Genomic DNA, 24,916 nt, shown 5'->3' with positions numbered 1-24,916 from the left:
TAATTATGGCCCCCAAGTAGGGGAACTTCAAATCCAGATGTTGAACAAAGTTTTGTGTCTCCCTTTTCGTAAAAGAAATTTCCCCCCAAAGCCCGTAAGATCGGGTCCGGATTTTAAAGCCGGGGAGAGATAAAAAAGGGCAAACAAGAATTGAAAGGTTAACCCCTTGTAAATTTTCCTGGTTTTGTCTGTGGGGTAGCTGGTTTTAAAATTAATAGGCTGGAAAAATCTTTCAGATGAGCCTTGAATTTGGTTTCCCAAAAAGGGTTTTCCAAAAAGGCCCAGAAAGGTCTCCAATTTTTTTTTTTCGGGGAAAAAAAGTTGAAAAATTTTCCCTTTAAAGGGGAAAGGCCTTTTGGCCCACCAAAAGACCCCCTTTGAGAAGGTCGAATTGAATTTTCAGATCTGGAACATTTTTTTAAAAAGGGAATTGTAACCTTTAAAATCAAGTCCAAACCCTTTGCCGGGGAAAATTGAGTAATTTTGAAAAAAGGCAGTTTTTACCGGGAAAAGGGTCCTGAAGAAAGGGCTTGAGTTGTTTTTTAGAGGGTCCCCCTTTGGTAAAGAAGGCCCATTTTTGATTTTAAAAAGGGGTCTGGTTCCAAATTGGAGCTTACCCCCTTTGACCCGGGGCGTGGGGCCTTTTTTAAGGGCCTTTTTAAAATCTGGACTGAACTTGCAGAAACTTTTACGTTGCAGGTTTTTGCCCCCCCAAAATTTTTAATAACCCCACCAAAACCCAAAAGCATTTTGTTGAACGGGGATTTCGCCTTCCTGTTGGTAAATTTTTTCCCAAAGCCAATGTCCCAATCCGTCCGGGGAGACCCCTGAAGAAGCTAAAGCAAAAAAAACCCCAAATTTAAAGTTTTAACCGGTCAAAAAAACTCCTAAAGTTTTTCCCCAAACAGGGGGGGAAAACTTTTCTTTAAAACAGCAAAAGTTCTTTTTTAAAACTTTAAAACTGGAATTTAAACCCCTTTACAAAAGGGGTGCAAAATTAAACCATCCCCCCCCCGGAGGAACCTTTAAAATAGGTTTTTGAAAAGAAACCCTTAGCAGTTAAGCCCGGAAAAATTTAACTAAAAGGGGTTTTTTTGAGATGGCCCCTTTCTTCAGGTTAAAAGGGAGCGGGGGCATGGAACAACAAAACCTGAAAAATCCCCAAAATTCCCAAAAGGAAACAAAGGGATCGGGGAAAAAAAAAATTTTAAGCCTTTTTGGGGCAAATATTCCCCTTCCCAATGAAAATTTCCCCCCCAAAAGGCCCCCCAAAGAAAAATTACGGGGGGGCAAAAACCCCAACCCTCCCAAAGGGGAAAAAGGGAATTTCCCTAAAGGGGAAAAACAAAAACAGAACCGGGTAAGGGGAACCAGATAACCCGGGGCCCTTTTAGGAGGGGGAAAACCCCAATCTTGAAGAAATTTAAAATAAGTTTTTTCTTAGGGTTAAAAAGGGAAATTTAGAAGAATCTTTGTCGCCGTTTGAAATTGTGAAGAACCAAAAACCCCTCAGAAGGGTCCTCCATTCTACCCATCTAAAGGGGGCCCCCAATCCTCAGCATTAAAATTCCTTATTTCCATGGGACAAATCGGACCAGGGCGGCCCAAAGCCCAGGAAGGCTTATGGAGTCCTTTTATGGAGCCTGTCTTGGACTCTTGGAACCTAGTTCCGTGCTTCATCCTGGTTGAAATAAGCCGTCTTCTTATTCTTAACCGGTAGGACGACATCTAATGGGTCGCCTAAAATAATAAGGGAAATCTTATAGGTTGTCCGCCACAAACCAATTAAACTTTTGTCAGGAACAGAAAAAGATTAAAAGGACTTAGAGGAAAATTGGACCGCAACAAAAATCTTTTGAATCAGAGAAAAATTTACTGCAAGAAGTAACTGCGACAACAACCATGCTGTTTCGCACGCACTGTTTCCAGCAAGAAAGACTGGAGAAGATAGGCGTCGGCTGTGAGGGCTGGGCTGTACCAAAAGCGCACACAAGCGGCAGGATATTAAGCTTATACAGCCGATGCTCGGACCCAGACTTTGGAATTCTGGCCGACCTCGGGCTGCCTGCCGGCAGGAGCACCCTACAGTTATAACTGCAACAGTGAAACACAAAGAACATCTGACCAGAACAGGTAACTCATGACATCCCTGCGTGTTATAAGTGTAATGGTTTCTGGCATTTCATACTACTAAAATCAAAAGAATGGTGAATAAGAAAGGATAATAAGTTAAATATAGAGATTATAGGTCTTTTGCTTTTGATGCTTAAGGTATGCATTATTTACCCCTGTAATTATTGCTGAAAATGTATACAAAAAAAAAAAAAAAAACCCTCAATGATAAAAAAAAGCCATCACTGCATTACTAAATGAAACTGAGAAGGAAAAAGGCGCCCCAAGTCTTGCTAACTTCATAGAATTACTGTTCCTTCTCCACTAAAACACATCTATGCACTGCCACCACAACCCCACTCCTGACCCAAGTGACTTGAAGCTTTGGTAACAATGGAATGCAGGATGTGCATTCCTCATACCTAGTGCCAGGAAAGCCACTCTCACAATGTATGTAAGCAATCTCCTCTCCTTTACTGTGCTCACGCATTACTCAGCAGGATAGACTAAACTAGTCTTATGTGAGAACAACTGTAATCACTGCTGGTTATCATAGTAGAACACATCACTCAGCATCTTTGTGCAGGCTGAAGTGGCTGGACTTTGGTAAACAGCTGACCCTCATCTATTTACTTACCAGACTACCCAGTCCTATCAGATGCTGTCACCTGGCAAGAAACTTACTGCTGAACTCAGATCCTCTGCCAGTAGGTTAGCCAGTATTCTCAAAACAAGGAATGAGTTTGGTTACTCTTGATATTCTGCATATGATGGAAAAACATTTAGACTAAACTTCCCTACAAGGTGAAGTCTATTCTAGAGAAACAAGTGTTCAGGACTGTGTTAAAACCCATTTTCAGTGCCATCTGACCCACAGCTCTGTGATTCAGCTACCAGTACATCGTTGCTAGCACCAACATCACACACAATAAATATTCCCTGTCATTTTATTACAAGCCACAATGTGATGCTTTCCTAATTTACTGCATGCTATCCAAGGGTGTACAGATTTGATTACCTAATACTACAGTTTGCAAGGATTATTTAGAAGTGACTGCCAAGTTTGCACTTGTTACTGTTAGTCATTTCCTTGGATTAGTTAGATTTTTCTCTTTCTGGTACATCTGTTGCTGCTTGCACCATATACTATAAGTCAACAACAATTAATTTTAGTATAAACAAACTTGGCAGTCACTCAATTATTGTGTTTTATTCAGACTCCTAATTATGTATTACAAGATTTCACCTGGTGTCCTTTTTAGTGCTTCATCCAGCAATCTGCATGTAACTGAATGTATCATGTGTATACTTTGTAAATGTCGGTTTTTATTCCATATTCATTTTTCCCTCAGGACTTTACTGAAAGTATTTTTCCAGATGGACATTCCTGTTTAACAGGTGTAAATAACTGAATGAATAACTAAATTACCAAATGATACTGGTGTTCCTTTCAGTATTAAGTAAATGTATGTTCTCCAGCAGCTATGATATACGCTAACATTTTATACCATATCTGTCCCACTGAGCATCACGTCCAATAACATGATAATCTGCAACAATTTAATTCTATTTAATGATAAAAAAAAAAATCACAAATGCAAATTAGCTTGCTACAACCTGCATGTAGAAATCTAGGACATCCTTTAACTGCAAAATAACATACGTGGCTCCTATTCTAAGAGGCATAACTCCAAAGAAAAGTTGCAGTAATGTAGCATGGAGAGACCTGTAATCTCAAACATGCATAGTTTTCACATCACGGTTGAACAGAATCCCACATATTTTAGGTTTGCAGGCAGATATCCAGAGGGCACCTAGAAAAGCATAAAGAATGCACATGCACACTAAAACTTTGCAGGGAGATAACAACTGACCTTTTTGTCTATTTGTGGAAGTTCTGAAAATCCAACAATTGAAGCCCATATCAACTCAGCAGCTTCATACCACATTCCTGAAATTAAACAAAAAGCAATTTTATAATAATAAACAAAATAATAGAATGAAATCACAATTTTACATACTATATGCAGGAACTCTAAAACAATGGCAGTTTCATTTCATATGGCTACTACTAATAGTCTATATTATGCCACCTTCAGAAACAAAGTAAGGTGGGGGCGTGGCCAAGGATGAACACAGGATAGCAGCAGATTTCTTCAGCTCCACCAACTTAACTGCACTGACAGAAAATAATTACTTTAAAAATTAATTTATGAAATAATTTTCTTTCTAAATACGTTTGGAATATCAGTTTCTTGAATAATATTTAAAAAAGAAAGAAAATTTCAATAATTTTCCTGTCAGAAAACACCTTGGAAATTTCTCTGTCAGCACCTCTGTTTGAAATGAGTGCCTTAACTAGGTAAGACAAATTCTCAGGATTCCAGCATCAAGAAAGAGCTTCAGTCTCTGATATCTACAATTCAGCAACTTACTACCAAAATGGATAAACTGGATAATAAAATTGATAACTTCATAGAAAAAACTACAAAACAAATAGATTTGTTACATCTAGACCTGCAACAACAGAAGATTCAGATTACAGGCATAGAAGAGACTGTTAATGACATGGAGAATAGAATCCAGGAAGAAGAAATTAACATTGACTTTTTGCTAAAGCAGAACACACATCTACAAACCAAACTTGATGATCTGGAAAATAGATCTAGGCGCAATAATATTAGGATTTTTGGACTGCCAGAAAATATAGAAGGTAACAATATTACTTCTTTTTTAAATACTTGGCTTCCCAAAACTTTAGACTTGTCAGAAGCATTTTCTTTTGGTATTGAAAGAGCCCATAGATCCATATCTAATTTTAACTCTAACAAAAAGTATCCTAGATCAGTTATAGTAAGATTTCTATCATCTTATGACAAGGAGATGGTACTAAAATCTGCATGGGCTAAAGCACCTGTTAAAATTAATGAGGCAACTGTGCGTTTTGACAATGACTATTCTTCCTTGGTAATAACTAAAAGAAAAGTTTTTCTGCCTTTAATAAGAGAGCTTAAGAAAGCACAGTTCAAAACCTACCTTCTGTTTCCTGGCAAACTAAAAATCTTTTTACCTGATGGCCCTAGAATTTTTGAAGACTTGGACTCTGCTTTGCTGTATATTAAAAAAAAATAACATATTGGATAAAATAGAAGATATGGAATGGGCTAGTCCTTCGTTAAAGAGGATGGCAACAGAAACTTCTTGGAAGACTTCAGAGAAGCAAAGACTAAAAAACAAATGACATGTTCTATGTTTTTTTTTTTCTCTTTCTCCTTCACTCTTAATCTCTTCAAATACAGTTACTGCATCTCCAGAAAGCCACAAATATTCTAAAAGATTTATTCAAAGTTATTTTCTGTGTGCAAAGAACTGTCTTTGTTTCATAAATAGTCAAAATCTCTGAGGAACAAATAACAGGCTGTCAATCAACTTGTTTCTCTTTGTGATAAAGAGACCCAAGGTTAGTAATTTGATACATTTTCTTTCTCTTCTTGTTTTAAATAATGGCATTCTTTTTAAACTATGCATTTAGTGAGGGGTGGGGGAGGGCAAGGAGAGAAGTATGATGAAAAATATGAAAAAGTGAAATAATAACATTAGTTTTTAAAAAAAAAAAAAAATATATATATATATATATATATACGCTGTTTAAACACTGTTGCTAAATATTATACCATGATTCTATTGCTTATACATGACTACAAATAATATGGCATGATTTAATTATAAATAATTAGAACTAAAATAGTTGTAAATAATATGTTTCATATTTATCTTTATTAATATAAACAGCAAGTAATATTTCACTGTAGATACTCTTTATAGCTTCTTTTTTTTTTCTTTTCTCTTTCTTCTCTCTCTCTCTTTATTTTCTACTCTCTTTTCTTTTCTCTCTCTTTCTTTTTCTCTCATATAAGTACATTTACATGCTTCTGATAAAACTGATACATGTATATAATAGGATTTGTATAAGAAAATGAATTGGGGCATAAAAAATTAGTTGTAGTATATGTTAATAACTGTAGGCTTAGTTTCACTGTCATAGAGACTGTAATGACTTGTAAAATACTTTGCAAAGGTTTTGCACTGTTTAGCTTCATTTGTATTACTAAATGAATGTCAGTCACTTGCATTTATTAAAATTCCTGCCAGAATGTTAAGGGAGACAATTTGGGATGTGGGTTACCTCGTGAATAGTGTCCTTGAGTTGTTTTAAAAGTTTCAACACTCAGAATACACGCAGAGAAGCTGAATGCAGTCATTTTGAACTTTGACCCCTGATTTCACACTGACACATTGCAGATTCAAGAAGAACACTCTTCCAGGAAATAGAACTGCTGTAAATGTGACTTTGTGATGAAAAACGAACTCTATAACATTTAAATGTGAGTTATTTTTTATAACAACTTACTTATTTATGATATAATTTATAAAATGTGAAAGTTATAATGATTTTAAATGATTCAGTATGCCATAGTAAGCAAGTGAGATATTTTAGAAGGCATAGAAAGTAAACATATATACATATGTTTTTGAAAGCTTACATGACTGCAACATATTAATGTATGTAAATACTTATGATTTAAACATATATAATGTTATAATTCATTTGACTTATCTAATTGACAAGCATAAGTATCATTATGATTTTATCTTAGAAGAAATTGTCATGTGACATATTTTAAAGCGGCAGTTCAGATATATAAAATACAGATGGCTTTCGTCACAATGATTTAAGTATATCTGGGAATTTACATTGCTATGCAGTATGATTTGTAACCATATCTATGAACATAAATATTTTATTTAACTGGCAATAATAAGTATGAGAAGAAAGCTTTGATGCAAGTAATTTAAAGTTTTTAAAAACTGTTAACTGCATTTCTATGACAGAAAATAGGAATATTCTAATATATGTAATGTCTGAACCATAATAGCCTAAGTTATTGATTCTAAATGAACATAAGAACTTATTTTTACAAACTTTTAATAAATTAATATGTAAATATGCCCCTTTTTTTCTCTCTCTCTTTCTCTCTCTTCTTTTCTTTCTCTCTCTCTTCTCGGTTCCCATTATCAAGTTTATCTGAATGCTATTTTGATTATAAATGTATTATACTAAATGGATATACATAGCAGTATGAATTGTTTCTAAATGTTCCTATTTTTTATATGATGCTGATTTATAAATTGTTTAGCTTTGTCTTACTAGATAATCTAATTGAAAGAGGTTAACTTTAGTTAATAATAACCGGTATTAAATTGATAAGGTGGCAGCTGAGGTACTGCTGCTTTAGGTAGGGGATAACTTGAGTGGTATGTGCTACTCAAAGTTGGAGTTTTTAACTCCAGGCTGGGTGCAAGGTTTAATCCTTACATTATTTTCATCTGTTTATTGTTGTTTGTATATAGTTCTGACATCCACAACACATTTTATAAACTCATTGTCACTACAAGCAAAAATGAAGCTTATACAAAATCCCATAAGATTTTCAATAAATACAGCTATATTTAATGGTACACCTAAAGGAGGAGGTATAATATCACTTATTTTGTTAATTGTCATTCTGATTATAAGTTTTATATGTTTAAAAAAAGCCAAATGATTTCTCTAAAAGGAATTTCTTTAAACATTAATGGACTGAATAACCCATGTAAAAGGGCAAGTTTAATGAGATACATTAATTTACATAAGGCCAACTTAGTATTCCTTCAAGAAACACGTCTCCTGAAAAAGGATATTGACAAATTAGCCACTAATAAATATACAGTCTTAGTTAGTTCAGAACACACTCAGAAAAAAAGAGGAGTGGCTATTTTATGGAATAAAAGTATGCCCATACCTAAAACTATTAAGTCTTATGAAGATGATAAAGGAATGTTTTGTATGGTTACAATACAAATTAATGGAAAGACATATACATTAATCAATGTATATTGGATACCAGGAATTGGCATTAATACAGTGAAATACCATCTCAATAAGATCATATCATTTTCTATAGGAGATATTATTTTAGCAGGTGACTTTAACTGTATCCTACATGAAAAAAGATACTACTACTATAGGAAAAAGGAAAATTACATCTAATGCAAAACATTTAAAGGATTTTGTTAATTTATATCATTTGAATGATATTAATAATCAGATAGATTCAAAATCATTACCATACACTTTTTTTTCTAACAGATATAAAACTTATTCAAAATAGATAGAGTCTTTATTTCTAACCAGATGGTAACAGAATTAATTAATTCTAAAATCATTTTGTGTCCTATATCAGATCATAATTCAATTGTCTTTGAGTTTATGATAAAAAAGTACTTACAATGTTCAGATCAAAAGGATACCAGCATACTTAACTCAACTAAAAGACTATAAAGATTATATACTTTCAGAAGTGCAACATTTTTTAGACATAAATAATACTCCTGAAGTCTCCATTGTTTATGTTTGGGATGCTTTAAAATCATACCTATATGGACAAAGTATCAGATGGTATAATAATAAAAGGAAATCTTGGGACAAGGAATTATTAGATATTCAAAGTAAATTAGACTCTTATAAGTATAATAATAAAGAAAATATTATGGACAAAAAGTCATTGAAGAAATAAATAAATTAAATGAGAAATACAAAAGAAATTTTAACTCATAAAGTTAAAACTAACATTAGAAAATACAAGTTTCTGTCTTACTCAATAAGTCCCAAATACTTACATAGACTTAAAATAAAACAAAAAGGTTGAATAAGCAAAATCATATCAAAGAAATTTCTCCAAGGAAAAGAAGAATGTTTCTAGTCTACTCACAGAAATATTAGATGAATTTCTAGAAATCACTTTCACAAAATTAATCATAATAACATTAACATGGAGCCTAAAGATAAAATAAAGAAATTTATAACTACAAACATGAACAAAAAACTTAATAAACAACAGACTAAACTATTGGATAAAAATATTTCATATACAGAGGTTGTTACACAAATAAACAAGCTTGTGATGGTATTATACCAGAGATCTATAAAATTCTTTCTAAAAGTACATACTCATTAATACATAAGGTTTTTATTTTGGCCCAAAATGGGTTAACAACTCCCCCATCTTGGCAATACACATTTATTTTGCCAATTTTAAAACCCAATAAAGACCCAACTAGATGCACTTCATATAGACCTATCTCATTACTTAATGTTGACTATAAAATGTTTATGAGTATTTTTGCTGATAGACTAAAGACAATCATCCCAGGCATTATAGATATAGACCAGACAGGCTTCATTGTAAATAGAAATACTTTTGATAATATAAGGAGAACTTTAACGTTAATTGATTTTTGCAAATAGGAGAAAGAAAGATTTAACACTTCATTAGTCCTCGAGCATAAGTTCAGCATTTGATTCAGTAAAGTTGGGACTACTTGTTTATCTTACTGAAAAGTACATAAACTTCTCAGATGCATTTGTAAATCTAATTGAACATCTATATAAAAGGATGACACTGGCTTACATTAAGATATTAGGAACATATGTCTCACAAAAAATACCCATTTTAAAAGGTACAAAACAAGGGTGTCCACTCTCTCCATTGTTATTTACTTTAATAATGGAGCCTTAATAATTTGATCAGTAAACAGTACTGATATAGAAGGATTTGATATAGATGAAAATACAATATCTAAAATTCAACTTTTTGCAGATGATGTTCTAATTACATCAGCAGGATCTAATTCTTCTATGCAGTCCTTATGTGATAAAATGATGAATTTTAAAAATATTTCTGGTTTAATATTCAATGAAGAAAAACTAAAATATTACCTATATATACACCTAGAAAAATGTCCTCATTAGTGATTTTAGTAATATATACCCAACTCAGGTCAGATAACATACTTTAGGTATAATATTAACTAAAGATATCAAATCTATTATACATAATAATTATATATTTTTGTCTTCTTAATATACAAAATTTTTTCGATAGCTGGAATAATATGTTTTTTACTATGGAAGAGACACAATTATTAAATGATAATTTTCCTAAGATATTATACTTAATACAATCAATAATACTCCACCTACAAAAATAATTATTAATTTGAAAAAAATATCTTTTTTGAAAAAAAAAAAACATAAATAATTTAAAAAATTTAACTGGCAATAAATAAGTATGAAAAAAAAAAGAAAGTTTTTTAAAAAATGCAATTTTAATTTTTTTTTTTTTTTTTTTAAAGTTTTAAAATTTTGTTAAAACGGGAAATTTTTTTTATAAAAAAAACAAGAAAAAAATAGGAATATTCTAATATATGTAATGTCTGAACCATAATAGCCTAAGTTATTGATTCTAAATGAACATAAGAACTTATTTTTACAAACTTTTAATAAATTAATATGTAAATATGCCCCTTTTTTTCTCTCTCTCTTTCTCTCTCTCTGGTTCCCATTATCAAGTTTATCTGAATGCTATTTTGATTATAAATGTATTATACTAAATGGATATACATAGCAGTATGAATTGTTTCTAAATGTTCCTATTTTTTTATATGATGCTGATTTATAAATTGTTTAGCTTTGTCTTACTAGATAATCTAATTGAAAGAGGTTAACTTTAGTTAATAATAACAGTATTAAATTGATAAGGTGGCAGCTGAGGTACTGCTGCTTAGGGTAGGGGGATAACTTGAGTGGTATGTGCTACTCAAAGTTGGAGTTTTAACCCCAGGCTGGGTGCAAGGTTTAATCCTTACATTATTTTCATCTGTTTATTGTTGTTTGTATATAGTTCTGACATCCACAACACATTTTATAAACTCATTGTCACTACAAGCAAAATGAAGCTTATACAACATCCCATAAGATTTTCAATAAATACAGCTATATTTAATGGTACACCTAAAAGAGGAGGTATAATATCACTTATTTTCTTAATTGTTATTCTGATTATAAGTTTTATATGTTTAAAAAAAGCCAAATGATTTCTCTAAAAGGAATTTCTTTAAACATTAATGGACTGAATAACCCATGTAAAAGGGCAAGTTTAATGAGATACATTAATTTACATAAGGCCAACTTAGTATTCCTTCAAGAAACACATCTCCTGAAAAAGGATATTGATAAATTAGCCACTAATAAATATACAGTCTTAGTTAGTTCAGAACACACTCAGAAAAAAAGAGGAGTGGCTATTTTATGGAATAAAAGTATGCCCATACCTAAAACTATTAAGTCTTATGAAGATGATAAAGGAATGTTTTGTATGGTTACAATACAAATTAATGGAAAGACATATACATTAATCAATGTATATTGGATACCAGGAATTAAGTATTAATACAGTGAAATACCATCTCATTGAAGATTATATCATTTATAGAGATATTATTTTAGCAGGTGACTTTAATTGTATCTCTACATGAAAAAGATACTACTACTATAGGAAAAGGAAAATTACATCTAATGTAAAACATTTAAAGGGATTGTTAATTTATATTTGAATGATATTAATAACTAGATAGATTCAAAACTGCTACTATACACTTTTTTTCTAACAGATATAAAATTTATTCAAAAAATAGATAGTCTTTTATTTAACCAGATGGGTACCAATTAATTAATTCTAAAACGTCATTTCATGTCCTATATCAGGGTCATAATTCAAATTGTCTCTCTTTGGAGTTTTGATGCAGTACTTACAATGTTCAGGATCAAAAGTGAGGATACCAGCGACACTTAACTCCAACCAAAGACTATAAAGATTATATAATTTTAGTGCAAAGATTTTAGACATAATGTAATAATAACCTGAAGTTCCACTGTTTATGTTTGGGATGCTTTTAAAAATCATACCTATATGGACAAAGCATCAGATGGTAGTATAAATAATAAAAGGAAATCCTTGGGATGTATTAAATTATTAGATATTCAAAAGTAAATTAGACCTTTATATACATAATAATAAAGAAAATATTATAGACAAAAAAGTCATTGAAGAAATAAATAAATTAAATGAGAAATACAAAGAATTTTTAACTCATAAAGTTAAAATAACATTAGAGAAATACAAGTTTTGTCTTACTCAATAAGTCCCAAATACTTACATAGACTTAAAAATAAAACAAAAAGGTTGAATAAACAAAATCATATCAAAGAAATTTTCTCTAAGGAAAAGAAGAATGTTTCTAGTCTACCAGAAATATTAGATGAATTTAGAAATCACTTTCACAAAATTAATCATAATAACATTAACATGGAGCCTAAAGATAAAATAAAGAAATTTATAACTACAAACATGAACAAAAAACTTAATAAACAACAGACTAAACTATTGGATAAAAATATTTCATATACAGAGGTTGTTACACAAATAAACAAGCTTGTGATGGTATTATACCAGAGATCTATAAAATTCTTTCTAAAAGTACATACTCATTAATACATAAGGTTTTTATTTTGGCCCAAAATGGGTTAACAACTCCCCCATCTTGGCAATACACATTTATTTTGCCAATTTTATAATAAAGACCAATAATCCACTTATATAGACCACCCCTTAATGTTATAAAAATTTTTGATATTTTTGGGAAAATTTAAAAAAATATGGATTTGAATAGAAGAAGGTTCATTTAAATAAAATACTTTTTATAAAATGGAAAACTTTAACTTAATTTATTTTTCAAATAAAAAAGAAAAAATTTAAACCCATTATTTTTATAAAGCATTTTTTTCATAAGTTGGGACATTGTTTTTTTACAATACATAAATTTTAAGATTTTAAATCTAATTAACACTTATAAAGGAGCCTTTGGTTTAAATTGATAGGAACAAGTTACAAAAAAAATTTTAAAAGGTAAAAACAACCCCTCTTATTTTATTTTTTAATGGGGTTCTAATTTATCAGAAACATCTTATGAAGGTTTATTGATAAAATAAATTTAAAATTAATTTTGGTATTTCAATTAAACAATCTAACTTTATCAATGTTAAAAAATGAAATTTTTAAAAAATTTTTTTTTAAATTTTAATAAAAAAATAAAATATTATATATTAAGAAAAAATTTATTATATTTTATAAAAAATTCCCAATCATTAAATACTTGGATAATATTAAATAAAGAATAAATTATTAAATAATATTAAATATTTTCTTAAATTTCAAAATTTTTTTACTAAAATATTTTTTTTAGGAAGAAACACAATTTTAAAATTAAACCCTAAGATAATCTTAAAAACAATAATACTCCCCCCAAAAAATTTTAAAAAAAAATTATAAATTTTTTTCTTTTATAAAGTAATTATTAAAGAAAAAAAACAAAATGGCCAAGGGGATTTTTTAACTTTAATTTATATAATCTCTTTAATAAAATTTTTATTTTTTAATAATCATTTGTTCAAAAGGAAAATTACTAACTAAATTTCACACCCTAAAATTTTTAAAACCCTAAAAAAATTATTGTAAAAAAAATTTATGGTTCTAAAAAAATTTTTTTTTTACCCATTCCCAAAATTATAAGTTTCCCCTTCATTATTTAGACTAAATTTTTTATTATGATCCCAAGTATGGAATAATTTTATTTATTTTTAAATTAAAGGTTCTTTTTCAAATTCTAAAGAACCCTTTTGTAAGAAAAAACTAAAAACACATTCTATTATAAAAAGTAAAAAATTTTAAATTTTTAAAAAAATTTATCTGAAGAAACTTGTTTTAAATTCAATTTGAAAACTTATTAATAAAATTATTTAAGATAAAAGTTAAAAATCTATTAATTATTATTATTGAAAAAACAAATAAATTTTATAAAGGAAGCTTTAACTACTAAAAATTTCGAAAAAACTTTTACTGAATTATTGGGTTATTTACCCTTAAAGGTGAATAAAAAAAAAGAAAACTATTAGGGAAATTTTTAAAAATTTTCCTTATTTGGAATTTTATTGGAAAAATTTAATGAATAATTTGAGTAATAAAAAAAATTAAAAACCCTTTAAAAGTAATTAAAAATTTTCTATTCCTATTTTTAATTGTTAAAATGGGAAAAAATTAAGTTTCTTTTTTGGCCCTTTTTCAGAAATTTTTTACAAATATTAATTTTTCAAAACCCCCTTTTAAAATTTAAAAGTTAAGCTTTTGTTATGGATTTAGCATTAAAAAATAATAAAAAATTATTTAATATTTTATTTAAAATTTAAAAATTTATATGAGGTTTATTAATTATGAAATAAAAAAAAAAAATCTGAAAAACTTTTTATTTATTGGGGGTTTTTCAAAAAAATTTAAAAACTTGTTAATGATGGTATTTTTTTTAAATTTAAATTTATTTTTTTTTTTGGGGGAAAATTTGGTTTTTTTATTAAGTTATAACCTTTTATTTTAATTTCTTGAAAAATTTTTTAAAATTTTTTTTGATCTAAAACAATAAACTTTTTTAAAAAAAAAAAAAAATGGTAATTTCAACACAACCCCTTTTCTTTATACTTGGTAAAAATTTTCATGAACTAACACACCCGATTACCCTTTAAAGATGCCTCCCAATTTTTTAACCCCCCGGACTGTTTAAATTTTTTTCTGTTCCCTTACTGTTTTCTTGTTCTTTTAAAACTAAAGCAAGAATGACTTTTTTTTGTGAGCTTAAATAAAAGGTGTCTTTTGGGGGCACTGATTTTTCCCTTATGGAACAAGGTTTAATTGCCCAAAAATAAAAGGGGGGAGTTCCTACCCTAGTTTGTGGGCGGGGAAAAATACGATTTACACAAGCCGTGGGGGGAATGAATGGGCCATTTTATAATAAAGTTATGCTACAATCGGGGTTTATTGGGGTTGTGAACCCGCTTTTGGCCGCTGGCCAAGTTTCCCCCGAGAAAGTTTTTGAAAATCCAACCTTTTAAAACAAAATAGGTTAGCAACCAAAGTTCCCGGGGGGATTCCCCTTTTTCAACCTTTAGCCGATTTTTTTTTTTAAATTAAAAAAAACCCAAACCCAACCCCCCAAACCCCCCACCAAACTATTTTAAGCCCGAAAAAAGGGAATAAACATTTAGAAGAACAAAATAGCTAAATAAAATAATTTTATATTAATTTAAATTTTTTTTTAAATTCAACCTGCTTAAACAGAACAGGAAAAAAAAAACCCCGACAAAACCGGGGGTTTTTCCCGGGGGGGGAATGTAAAAAAAAGGAATGAAATAATGGGAGGGAAGGACAAATTCTAAGTAGGGTTTTTAAACCCGGTTTTAACCCGGGCCCCGTAGTTCCTGGGCTACGGGGAAAGTTCCCGAGCCCGTAACCCAAATTCCCTTCCCGAAACCTTTATTTTTAGAATGAAATTTTTGGGTTTTCCCAAAGGGAAAAGTGTTGGTAGGGGGCTCAGACCGGTGTAGAACTACTTGTAAGTTCCTTTGGGTTTTAAAGGTGGGAGTATAAAAAAAAATAATAAACGGAAACCTTTGGAAAGGGGTTTTTTTCTGATACCCTTCGTGGAAAGGAAAAAGGGTTTTTTTTCAGACTTTTTTCTTTCCGAAAACGGTTTTCTATGAACACAAGTTCATGAAACTTAGGAGGGTTTTAAAAAAGGGGGGGAGCTCAAGGTGAGATAAAAGGGCAAATTTAAGAAAAAAAAGGATTATGGGAAAGGTCTTATAGGGGAAAGATCTAAGGGGTTTTTTCGGGAGCTTAAGCCCCCCTCATGAAAGAAAGGCCCAAAAAACTTCAAAGGCAGGAAAAGGGTTTGGTGGAACAGTTAGTAAAAAGGCAATTAAGGGTTAGGTTTTAATGGGGTTAATATGGAAAATCCTTTTAGAAATTAAAAGTTGGAGCCAAAAGGAATTTCCCACTGAAAGGAAATCAGCCTTTTCCCCCAAAGGGGAGGAGAAGCTTTGGGGAAAGTTAGAAAATGGACCCTTTTTTAGGGCTATCCGGGGGCCAATTTGGTTTCCCCCAAAAAACCCCTTTACAGGAAATTTTGAGGGAAGCTTTAGGGCCCCGGAATTTGAATCAGGGAAAGAAAAAACCCGGGAAAAGGGGAGACCGGGTTTGGGGAAAAGGCTGGGGCCCCTGGAATGGGATAGTCCGGGTGGGCCGGTCCGGGCCCGGGGGGGGCCCGGAAAAGGGCCAATTTTCGAAAATCACCCTGTGTGCCTGGAAGCTTGGACTCCACGGGGTGGAAAAATGGACTCCGACAGCAGACAGAGTCTTTCCCTCTTGCTCACACCGGGTAAGGGTCTACTTCACTTTGGGGCCAAAAAGAGTGGCACCATCAAATGGGGCGTTAGTAAAGGAAGACTTGAAGGCTTCTGCAAAGGAACATAAGCGCATCCAGGATTGTCTACGAAGAGCAATCGCTGAAGTCGCTGCCTTACTCGACCCTTCGGCTGCGTATGAGATCAGCCTCATGGATGAGTTTGCAATAGATGTAAGGGTATTGAGATGTGCTGTAACTTTCTCCGAGACAGCAGCATCTGTAGTACCCTGGAGGGTATCTCCCAACTCTTTGATTAGATCCCTCTGTAAACATGTAAAATGGGTCAAATAGTTCAGGGATCGCATAGAAAAAGCAGCTGAACTAAAAATGCGCTTCCCATACCTGTCCATAGTCCTAGAATCTCTGTTAGGCGGATGGACAGATGAGGAAGATTCAGACATCTCCTTTTTCGTGGCCGCTGCCACCACCATAGCATCCACTGGAACTCCCTTTGTTAGATAAGCCTTGTCTTGGGGGGGGCTGTAATATATTTATTAGGCTTTCTAGGGACTGGCTCCACCATGTCAGGTGTCTCCCACGCCCTCCGAGCAATCAATTCCATCAACTCATCGAAGGGCGGAGTGACCTAGGAGGAGGAAGGGCGAGCACCGAATGCCTTCAGCAAGACTGACTCATCCTCAGAAGGGGGTAGGGCTTGCCAATCACCTCTCTGTTTTAGGATCTCCAGGATGTCAGAAAAGGAGACATCCTCTGAGGGTGATTTAGGGGACCCTTCTGACTCATCCAAGTCAGTGTCCGATGTCAAGGATTCCTGTGGAGAATCCAAGTGTTTCCTCTTACACAATCTTTTCCTCGGAACTTCTTCGGGGGGGCATCCGACGAAGCCTCCGAGGAAGAGGGGGCACCCTCTAGGGATGGCTGAGACACTGGTGCTCGACGCTTAGATGTAGCCGTGGGTGCAGAGAAGGATAACGGTCCTTTATGGGAAGGAGAAGCCGTCTCTGCTGAAGTGGTTGTCTGAGCAGACAACACCTTCCTCATGAGATCGAAAGCCCCCGGGTCCCGAGTCGAGGCATCCCCAGGTTCCGAAGAAATCAGAGGAATCCCCGAGACAGGCACCGATGGCATCGACCCCGAGGACGGAGCCGAGTCGATCCGAGCCGAGGCTCCGAGAGGGAGAGTCGGAACCGAAATATCGGTCCGACTCTCGGTCCCCGATCCAAGGATGGATCTTCGGCTCCGAGACTCCGGTACTGGATCCGACGGAGTCGAGGTGAACGGTGCCGACTGAGAAAAAGACGGTTCTGGCACTGAGGGCTCCACGATCAGCAGATCAGCCTCTCCCGGCTCCGAAGACTGGATAGGCCTCGGAGGAGGAACAGGTGGAGATAAGGGAAGGCCTTCGAGTCTCGACACCAACTGAGAGGAGACAGAGATGAGCTTGGATAAGGCCGTATTCTCCATCAATTTCTGCACCACGCGGTCTACATCGGTGTTGGAGAGGGGCCTTGAAGAACGCGTCGAAGGAATCGAAGACGGAGCCGACCTCAAAAGTACAGGAGGAGGAAGCTCCGTCACCGGTTCCAAGACTCGAGGCTCGGTAACTGACAAAAGTTCAACACTCGGCCCCGAAGTCTGTGGAACCGGTGATCGAACTTTAAATGAAGAGCTCGGAGCCGAAGACATGGGCTCCGACGTCTTCAATTCCTTCGAGGATTTAGATGCCTGGTCTGATGCATCCAGAGCCTCTTGGAATGCAGGCTTCAAAAGGCCCCTATCCATAAGTTTCCTGCGCCTATCTGTCATGACCCTTCCACTGAAAGAATGGCAGATGGAACAGTCTTCCTGTAGATGGAGAGGGCCAAGACAGTAGACGCAGGAACTATGATTATCTGTGACAGACATTTTCTGTCCACATTGGCACCTTTTGAAGCCTGATTTAGCCTTTTCAGACATTTTAACAAAGTCAAATCCAGGTAAAATAGAAAAGCCAGTACAAAAAGTCAAATCCAGTAAAAAATTGTCAAATCCTGTAAGTAGTCAAATCCTGTAGTCAATCCAGTAAAGTTAAAGGGGTGGGGTAGGCCCCGAGGGAATAAACTCTATAAAAACTATATATGGAACCGAGAAACCCTCGATACACTACTCACACACACACAGTCAACTTTAAAGAGAAATATTTTTAAACAAAATATAAGAAATAACAAATCTTAGCTTTGAGGTGGTCCGAGCTCATCAAATATGATGCGAACGTTGCAGCGGCAAACTAGATCTGAGGTAAAGGCAGAGGGGGATTGTGGGAGTTAGGTTGGTCTCGAGCTTCTTCTCGATGCAGAGCTTTGCCAAGCGGCCGACACGGAGCCGAGGATCGGCTCCGAACCCAGGTGTAAGAACAAACGGCGAGATTGAACACTCTCACATTAACAAGTTATGATGGCTGCAAGTCATACTGCAAAATGGAAAATAATTAACACAGAGTTATATCAGGAAGAAACTTTTATAATATCAAGTTGGGTACTAAGTATTTTTGACAATAAAATGTTATGGGTATTACTTTTTTTGCATATGCACATGCATGGTCCAACTAAATATAATTACATAAGCCCAATTCTAAAGTTTTTTATATCTCAATATCCTATATTAAAAATGGACTCACTACTCCATTTTCCTTTCACTTTCACACTGGAGCTCATAGGAAGTTCTAATACTGCAAGAATGCTAGTACTGAATAATGGCTCATCTCATTGGTTTAGCTATTTTGAAGTATCTACAGTTCTTTCTGATAATATTATAGTACATAATGCACAGGCAACAAACTGAGGGGTGGTTATTAGCTCAGAGTAATAAGCAAACGGTACTCTCAAAGATCCAAAATATGAATGATTCAGAACTCAGATCAACCCAAACTTATTGGAATTTACAAAATCTACATTACTAAATGAAACAATTTCCATTTTATTTAGTTATTTATTTATTTATTGACATTGGGTGGCCACGGTGGTGCAGTGGTTAACGTTGCTGCCTCGCAGCAAGAGGTTCTCCGGCTCGATCCTCAGCTGGGGTACCTTCTGTGTGGAATCTGCATGTCCCCCCTGTAGTCACGTGGGTTTCCTCTGGGTGCCCCGGTTTCCTCCCACATCCCAAAGACATGCTGTAGGTGGATTGGACACTTTATGTGGCCCTAGGCGTGTGTGCGTGCGTGTGTGTGTGTGTGTGTGTGTGTGTGTGTGTGTGTGTGTGTGTGTGTGTGTGTGTGCCTTCTGTGGAAGGTTGGGTGCCGGGCTGACAACTCAACACTGTAAAACTCCACTGCCAATCATGAGCAGACAGGTGATCCACTGTGGCTACCCATAACCGGGAAAAGCCTAAAGAAGAAGAAGAATTTATTTATTGTCATTCTGATTACTGGGAAAGTCTGACTAGGTAGAAGCCCATTTTCAGCGGAGGCCTGGGGAGAAAAGCTCCAGATTATTACAAAACATTTTAAGAACAGTAATTTTACAATTTTCATAGGTTGGTACTAGGCTATCGGCCTAGGGCCTATACAAGCCTAGCCATAATAATTCTCTGGCTATTTCTTCCCAAAATATTTACTTCCCTGGACCCCTGTCTAGCAGGGCAACTGACGTGATCCCCGGGGTGAAGTTCCTATCTCCCATCCAATTGTCAAGGTTCCTTTTGAAGAGGGCCAAAGAGGTGCTCTGCTTGACATATATGGGCAGTCTATTCCAGAGTCTGGGGAGTCTATGGGTCTGGAACCTATCCCTCCAGCATGTTTTGATCATTGTAATGACAAGGTTTAGATCCCTGGAGCGTGTGGCTCTGAGGCATTGGGATTTCTTTAAGTGTAGCATGTCCAACAGCTCTGGGTTTGACATGGCCTTGTATGTTAAGCAGAGATCGCCTCTGAGTAGACCATATGCGACAGAGTATAGCTGGAGTTTTTTTTAGATGGTCAGCATACAGCATCTGCTTTAGGCCTGTGATTCTTTTAGTGAGGTATTTCTGCGGCCTTTCCAGTTGTTGCAGATGTCTTGAGAGGAACATACCAAACGGGGCGTTGTATTCTATAATGGGTCTAATGACGGATGAGTATAGTGGGACAATGACCTCCTTTTTCCTGGATGAAAAGCCCTCAGGAATGAGATGTGCCACATAGAAGGATTTCCTGACTGTTGTGGTGATGTGGTTATCGAAGGTGAGACCACTGTCCACCTGTGTTCCTAAGTCTCTTAAAACAAAAACACCTGGAGTTTAAATAATTATAACAATTTAGACATAGTATAAAAAACATTAGTTAGGAATTGACACAAGGTATATGACAATCATTTAATATAAAGTGAAATTTTAGACAGTTTGTAGAGAAATTACAGGTAAGTTAGTCTAATACAAATAGGAACTCAAATATGAAGAGAGGGAAAAACAGGCTTATGGTATATTTAGAGAGAGAAAGCCAGAGAAGATAATTAGATAGCAGTAAGGAAGTAAATGAAGAAGGGAGAGTAAGGAGGTATAAGGAATGAAAAGGTACTTGTTCACATTTAGGGATATAGGTTATCCTGGTTCTGAGCAAGAACAGACAGATTTTAGCTAGGAAGTCTTTCAGAGTGGTTTTGAAAGGTGGAAGGGTGGATATAGATGTGATGGATACAGGTAAAGAGTTCCAGGCCTTAGCAACCTTGTATGAGTACAGAATGTCCAGCAGATTTGCTAGGTTTACAGACAGGAGTTTTTGGTCACTGGATCACAATGACCATCTGGGAACATAGTTATGTAGAATTTTTTTTAGTGTTGCACAGGCAGATGGACACTGGATAATTTTATAGGAGATAAGAAGTTGTATATGTTAGTTGATGTGATAGTTCTAACTGATTTAGGCTTTTCAGTGGTGGGTTCTGAATAGGGTATGTGCTGAAAATATAGCAACTTTGTTATAACATTGTTCAAGTTTCAATTTTTGTGAAGCCTGGAGGTTAGTAAGGATGGGAGTGCCATAAAGAACAGTAGGGAGGAGATAAGTAGCGGCAAGTGTACTTTTAGTTACGTTGGTGAGAAAGGTTTTAGCTGTGTAAACCATCCCTAGTTTTTGATGAGTTTTTCTTATGCAGTTTTGTGCATGCAAGCTGAATGTAAGATTATCATTCACTACCGTACCTAACAATTTGCTATGAGAACTGACTTTAGTGGTTGCATTAACAAGAGAGAGGACTTTACATTTAGTTTTTTCATGCGAGAGGGACTTAGGGAAAAAAAAGTAGTATTTGTTCTGTTTGGGTTAAGCATGAGTTGTGAGTTATGAAAGCCATGTTTCGGTGTCTGCTAAAGCATCCTGAGAAATTTTCTAGTGGTGTACCATGTTGTCAGATGTGCAAAGGAGAGTGGACTCATCAGCGTATTGTATTAGGGTGGTCTGTTGTGTGGACGTATAGTGGGTGCTGGTGAAAATGATAAAGAGGAAGGGACCAAGGATAGAACATTGAGGCACACCTATGGTGACTGGGAGGTAAGGAGAGAGTATGGAGTACCATTTTACTGACTGATACCTATTGGACAGGTAGCTTTTGAACCACAGAAGGGTGGGCTGAGAGAGATCTAGTGAGGACATTTGAAGAAGAAGTTTGCTGTGACAAATTATGTCGAAGGCTTTTGACAAGTTTTGCTATAGGTCCAAAGTTATTCATATCCGTTGAATTTCCCCCTTTGTGCAGAGAGATAATGTGTAACATTTTCCAGAGAGAGAGGGATCATGGGATTCCTAGATTGACCTATTTATAACAACTGAGAAAGTTTAAGCAATGCTATTGGCTGCTATTTTAAGTAGTCACTTGGAAGGTCATCAGCTGAAGAAGAGCATGGTTTAAGTTTAAGAGTAGTTTTATACAGGATGTGGGCACAGGTTTGAAGGTGAAAGTGGATGTGGTGATATGTAGCTGTTGGGCAGGGTTGAGATTAGATGCTGTGAAATCCTTGGTTAGAGATGCCATACTATCTATAAAAAAAAAAAAAGAGTTAAACTGTTTTGCAGTTTCAAGTGCTGAGTTATTGGGAGAGGGGGTTCGGGCTGAATTTTTGGCTGGGATGTAAGATTTCTTTAATGGATGTCCAAAATTTTTAGGGTTGTGTTTAGCATTATTTTGAAAGTTATTATAGTATTGTTTTTTATCTTCAGTGATTTGCTTTTTAGTGCGATTGCAAAGCATTATAAAGTTTTCAAGATATTCAGGTGTTTCATATGTTTGACATTCTTTCTACACATTTTCTCTATCCTTCATTAGCATTCTACTCTTTTTGGCTAGCTAAATTGCGTTATTTGTTTTCAGTAACTTTCTTCTAGGAGGTGCAAGGGTATTTAGGATATTTAGGAAAGTTGTATTGAATTCAATTACAGCATCATCAAAGGGGAGAATTTTTAGGAAGTTCCAGTTAATAGATGATAGTGTGGTAATGAACATTTCTGGGTTAAACGTGTAAGGTTATGTGTTATTTTTTAAATATGCTGTTTAAACTGGATGTATGGCTTGGATGTGTGAGATATCTAGTCATATAGATTGGGAGATGATCTCTGAAAGTCTGACATTGTACCTGTGGAGGAGTATTTGCTAGGGTCTGATACTAGGATCCAGTCTAATAGAGAATGTGATGTCTTACTATAATGTGTGGGACTATTAATTAGTTGTGTGAAACCATACGAGTTCATGCTAGATGTAGGGGAGTTAGAGTTTATTTCCAACCAATTGACATTCACATTACCTAGAAATATTTTTTCTTGTGGAAGTGTTAAGGATATCCAATGTACGATCTCTTCCATTACAGCTGTATTGTCACCAGGTGGGATATAAAGGACAGTAATGCATATTTTTTATAATTCTTTATATTGATGAAAGCAATAAGAAGCTCTGCTGAACTGAATTTTGGTGTTGATTTGTTGTAAGGAGAAATGTGGTAGGTGTTGGGAATATTAAAGCAATACCACCACCTTTCCTCTTTATGTGGTCATTACAGATGACATTACTGTCAGGAGGTATAAAGTACAGTTGTGTACACTTACCATAAATGTAGATGTTCGAGTGTATTCACTGTTGCAGTCATCACATTTGGGTTATCTGCCTGCAGGTAGCCCTCAGTCGGCCCGAATACTTGGGATTTCTGTGTCAGATGCTGTCACTTTTTCCATGACGTCAGGTCGTCAGGGCTATACAACATGCAGCCGCCGCCATTACATCAGTTTCTCTTGCCCCAGATGTCAGATGCCCCCAAAATATGAAGCAATTACATGGTGTGGAACACCTCCAGTAAAAAAGAGGACAGGAAGGAAGTATAGAAAAATCAGGAGGTTGGATAGAGGGAAACCAAGACTGCAACAGTGAATATACTCGAACATTTACATTTATGGTAGGTGTACACAACTGTACTATGTTCTTCATGTTTCACTGTTGCAGTCATTACATTTGGGTTGAGTCCCAAAGCTGAGGAAGGGTGGAGGCAGTCAAGAAGTATTAGGGCTGGCTAGCAAGCCTTGTAAGACTGCTGTAGCAAACCTTGCTCTGGATTTAGAAAAGATACGTAAGTGATAATGCTTGGTGAAGGTGTGTACTGAACTCCAGGTTGCAGCTTCCAGGATGTCCCTGGTAGGGACTCCCCTGAGAAATGCTGTAGAGGTTGAGGTAGCCCTAGTGGAATGGGTCCTGATCCCCTGTGGGGTAGGTTTTCCATGGTGTTTGTAGCAGAAATGGATGCAGTGTGCTATCCATTTGGAGATAGTTTGTTTTGAAATGGCCTTGCCCTCTGCCCCTGTAGCAAAGCTGACTAGCAGCTGGTCAAAATTTCTGAAAGTTTTAGTCCTGTCCAGATAGAACCTAAGTTGCCTGTGCACATCCAAGGAGTGCAGGATCCTTTTCCCTTTATTCTGAGGATTAGGAAAAAAGGTAGGCAAGTGGATGGATTGATTTAAATCCACACTGGATACCACCTTGGGCATAAGTGATGGGTTAGTCCTGAGGGAAACCCTGTCCGCATGGAAGATAATGAAGGGTTCCACAGCCATAAGGGCCTATAACTCAGACACTCTTCTTGCTGAAGTGATGGCTAGAAGTAAGGCTGTTTTCCAAGAGAGGAATTTTAACTCTGCTGCAGCAGCAGGCTCAAAAGGGGGAAGCGTGAGCTTCTCTAGTACAAAGTTAAGGTCCCAGGCAGGGGTGGGAGCTCTCCTCGGGGGTTTTAAATTGTTAGCTCCTCTCAGGAACTGTTTGACCAGAGGGTGAGAGAAGAGGGGTGGTTCAGTATTGCAATCAGCTGAGACGGCAGATGCATGAATCTTGATAGATGAGAAGGATAGGCCTCTGTGGGGCAGCTCAGCTAGATAATCTAGGATTTGAGGTAAGGAGGGCACGACTGTGTCCTGTCCCTGAGACTGGCTCCAAGAACAGTATCTTTTCCACTTTTCAGAATAGGATTTCCTAGTACTAGGTCTCCTGGCCTCATGGATGACATTCAGCACCTGTTTGCTGAGGGTGGCTGGTGATGTATTCAGGGAATAAGGCAGGCTGCTAGGTTCAGGGTTTGCAGCTGAGGATGCAAAATCTGGCCCTCCTGCTGGGACAGCAGAGAGGGA

The 24,916-nt window shown here is 35.3% G+C and overlaps 1 protein-coding gene across 2 annotated transcripts in view; it reads right to left on the bottom strand.

Moving 5' to 3' along the window:
• The window catches only part of ALPK1 (alpha kinase 1), an 873,475-nt gene that overhangs the window by 266,514 nt on the left and 582,045 nt on the right, over positions 1–24,916 (bottom strand). For both annotated transcript variants that reach the window (XM_044061550.1, XM_044061549.1), the window contains exon 8: positions 3,987–4,063. In XM_044061550.1, coding sequence (XP_043917485.1) covers positions 3,987–4,063 — 77 coding nt within the window. The remainder of the gene's footprint in view (positions 1–3,986; positions 4,064–24,916) is intronic.

The sequence above is a fragment of the Protopterus annectens genome, chromosome 2.part0 (genome assembly GCF_019279795.1).
Source record: "Protopterus annectens isolate FY-2018-M chromosome 2.part0, PAN1.0, whole genome shotgun sequence".
Taxonomy (NCBI): Eukaryota; Metazoa; Chordata; order Ceratodontiformes; family Protopteridae; genus Protopterus; species Protopterus annectens.
Note: the sequence above shows the minus strand (reverse complement) of the source record. Positions and strands in the feature narration are given on the sequence as shown.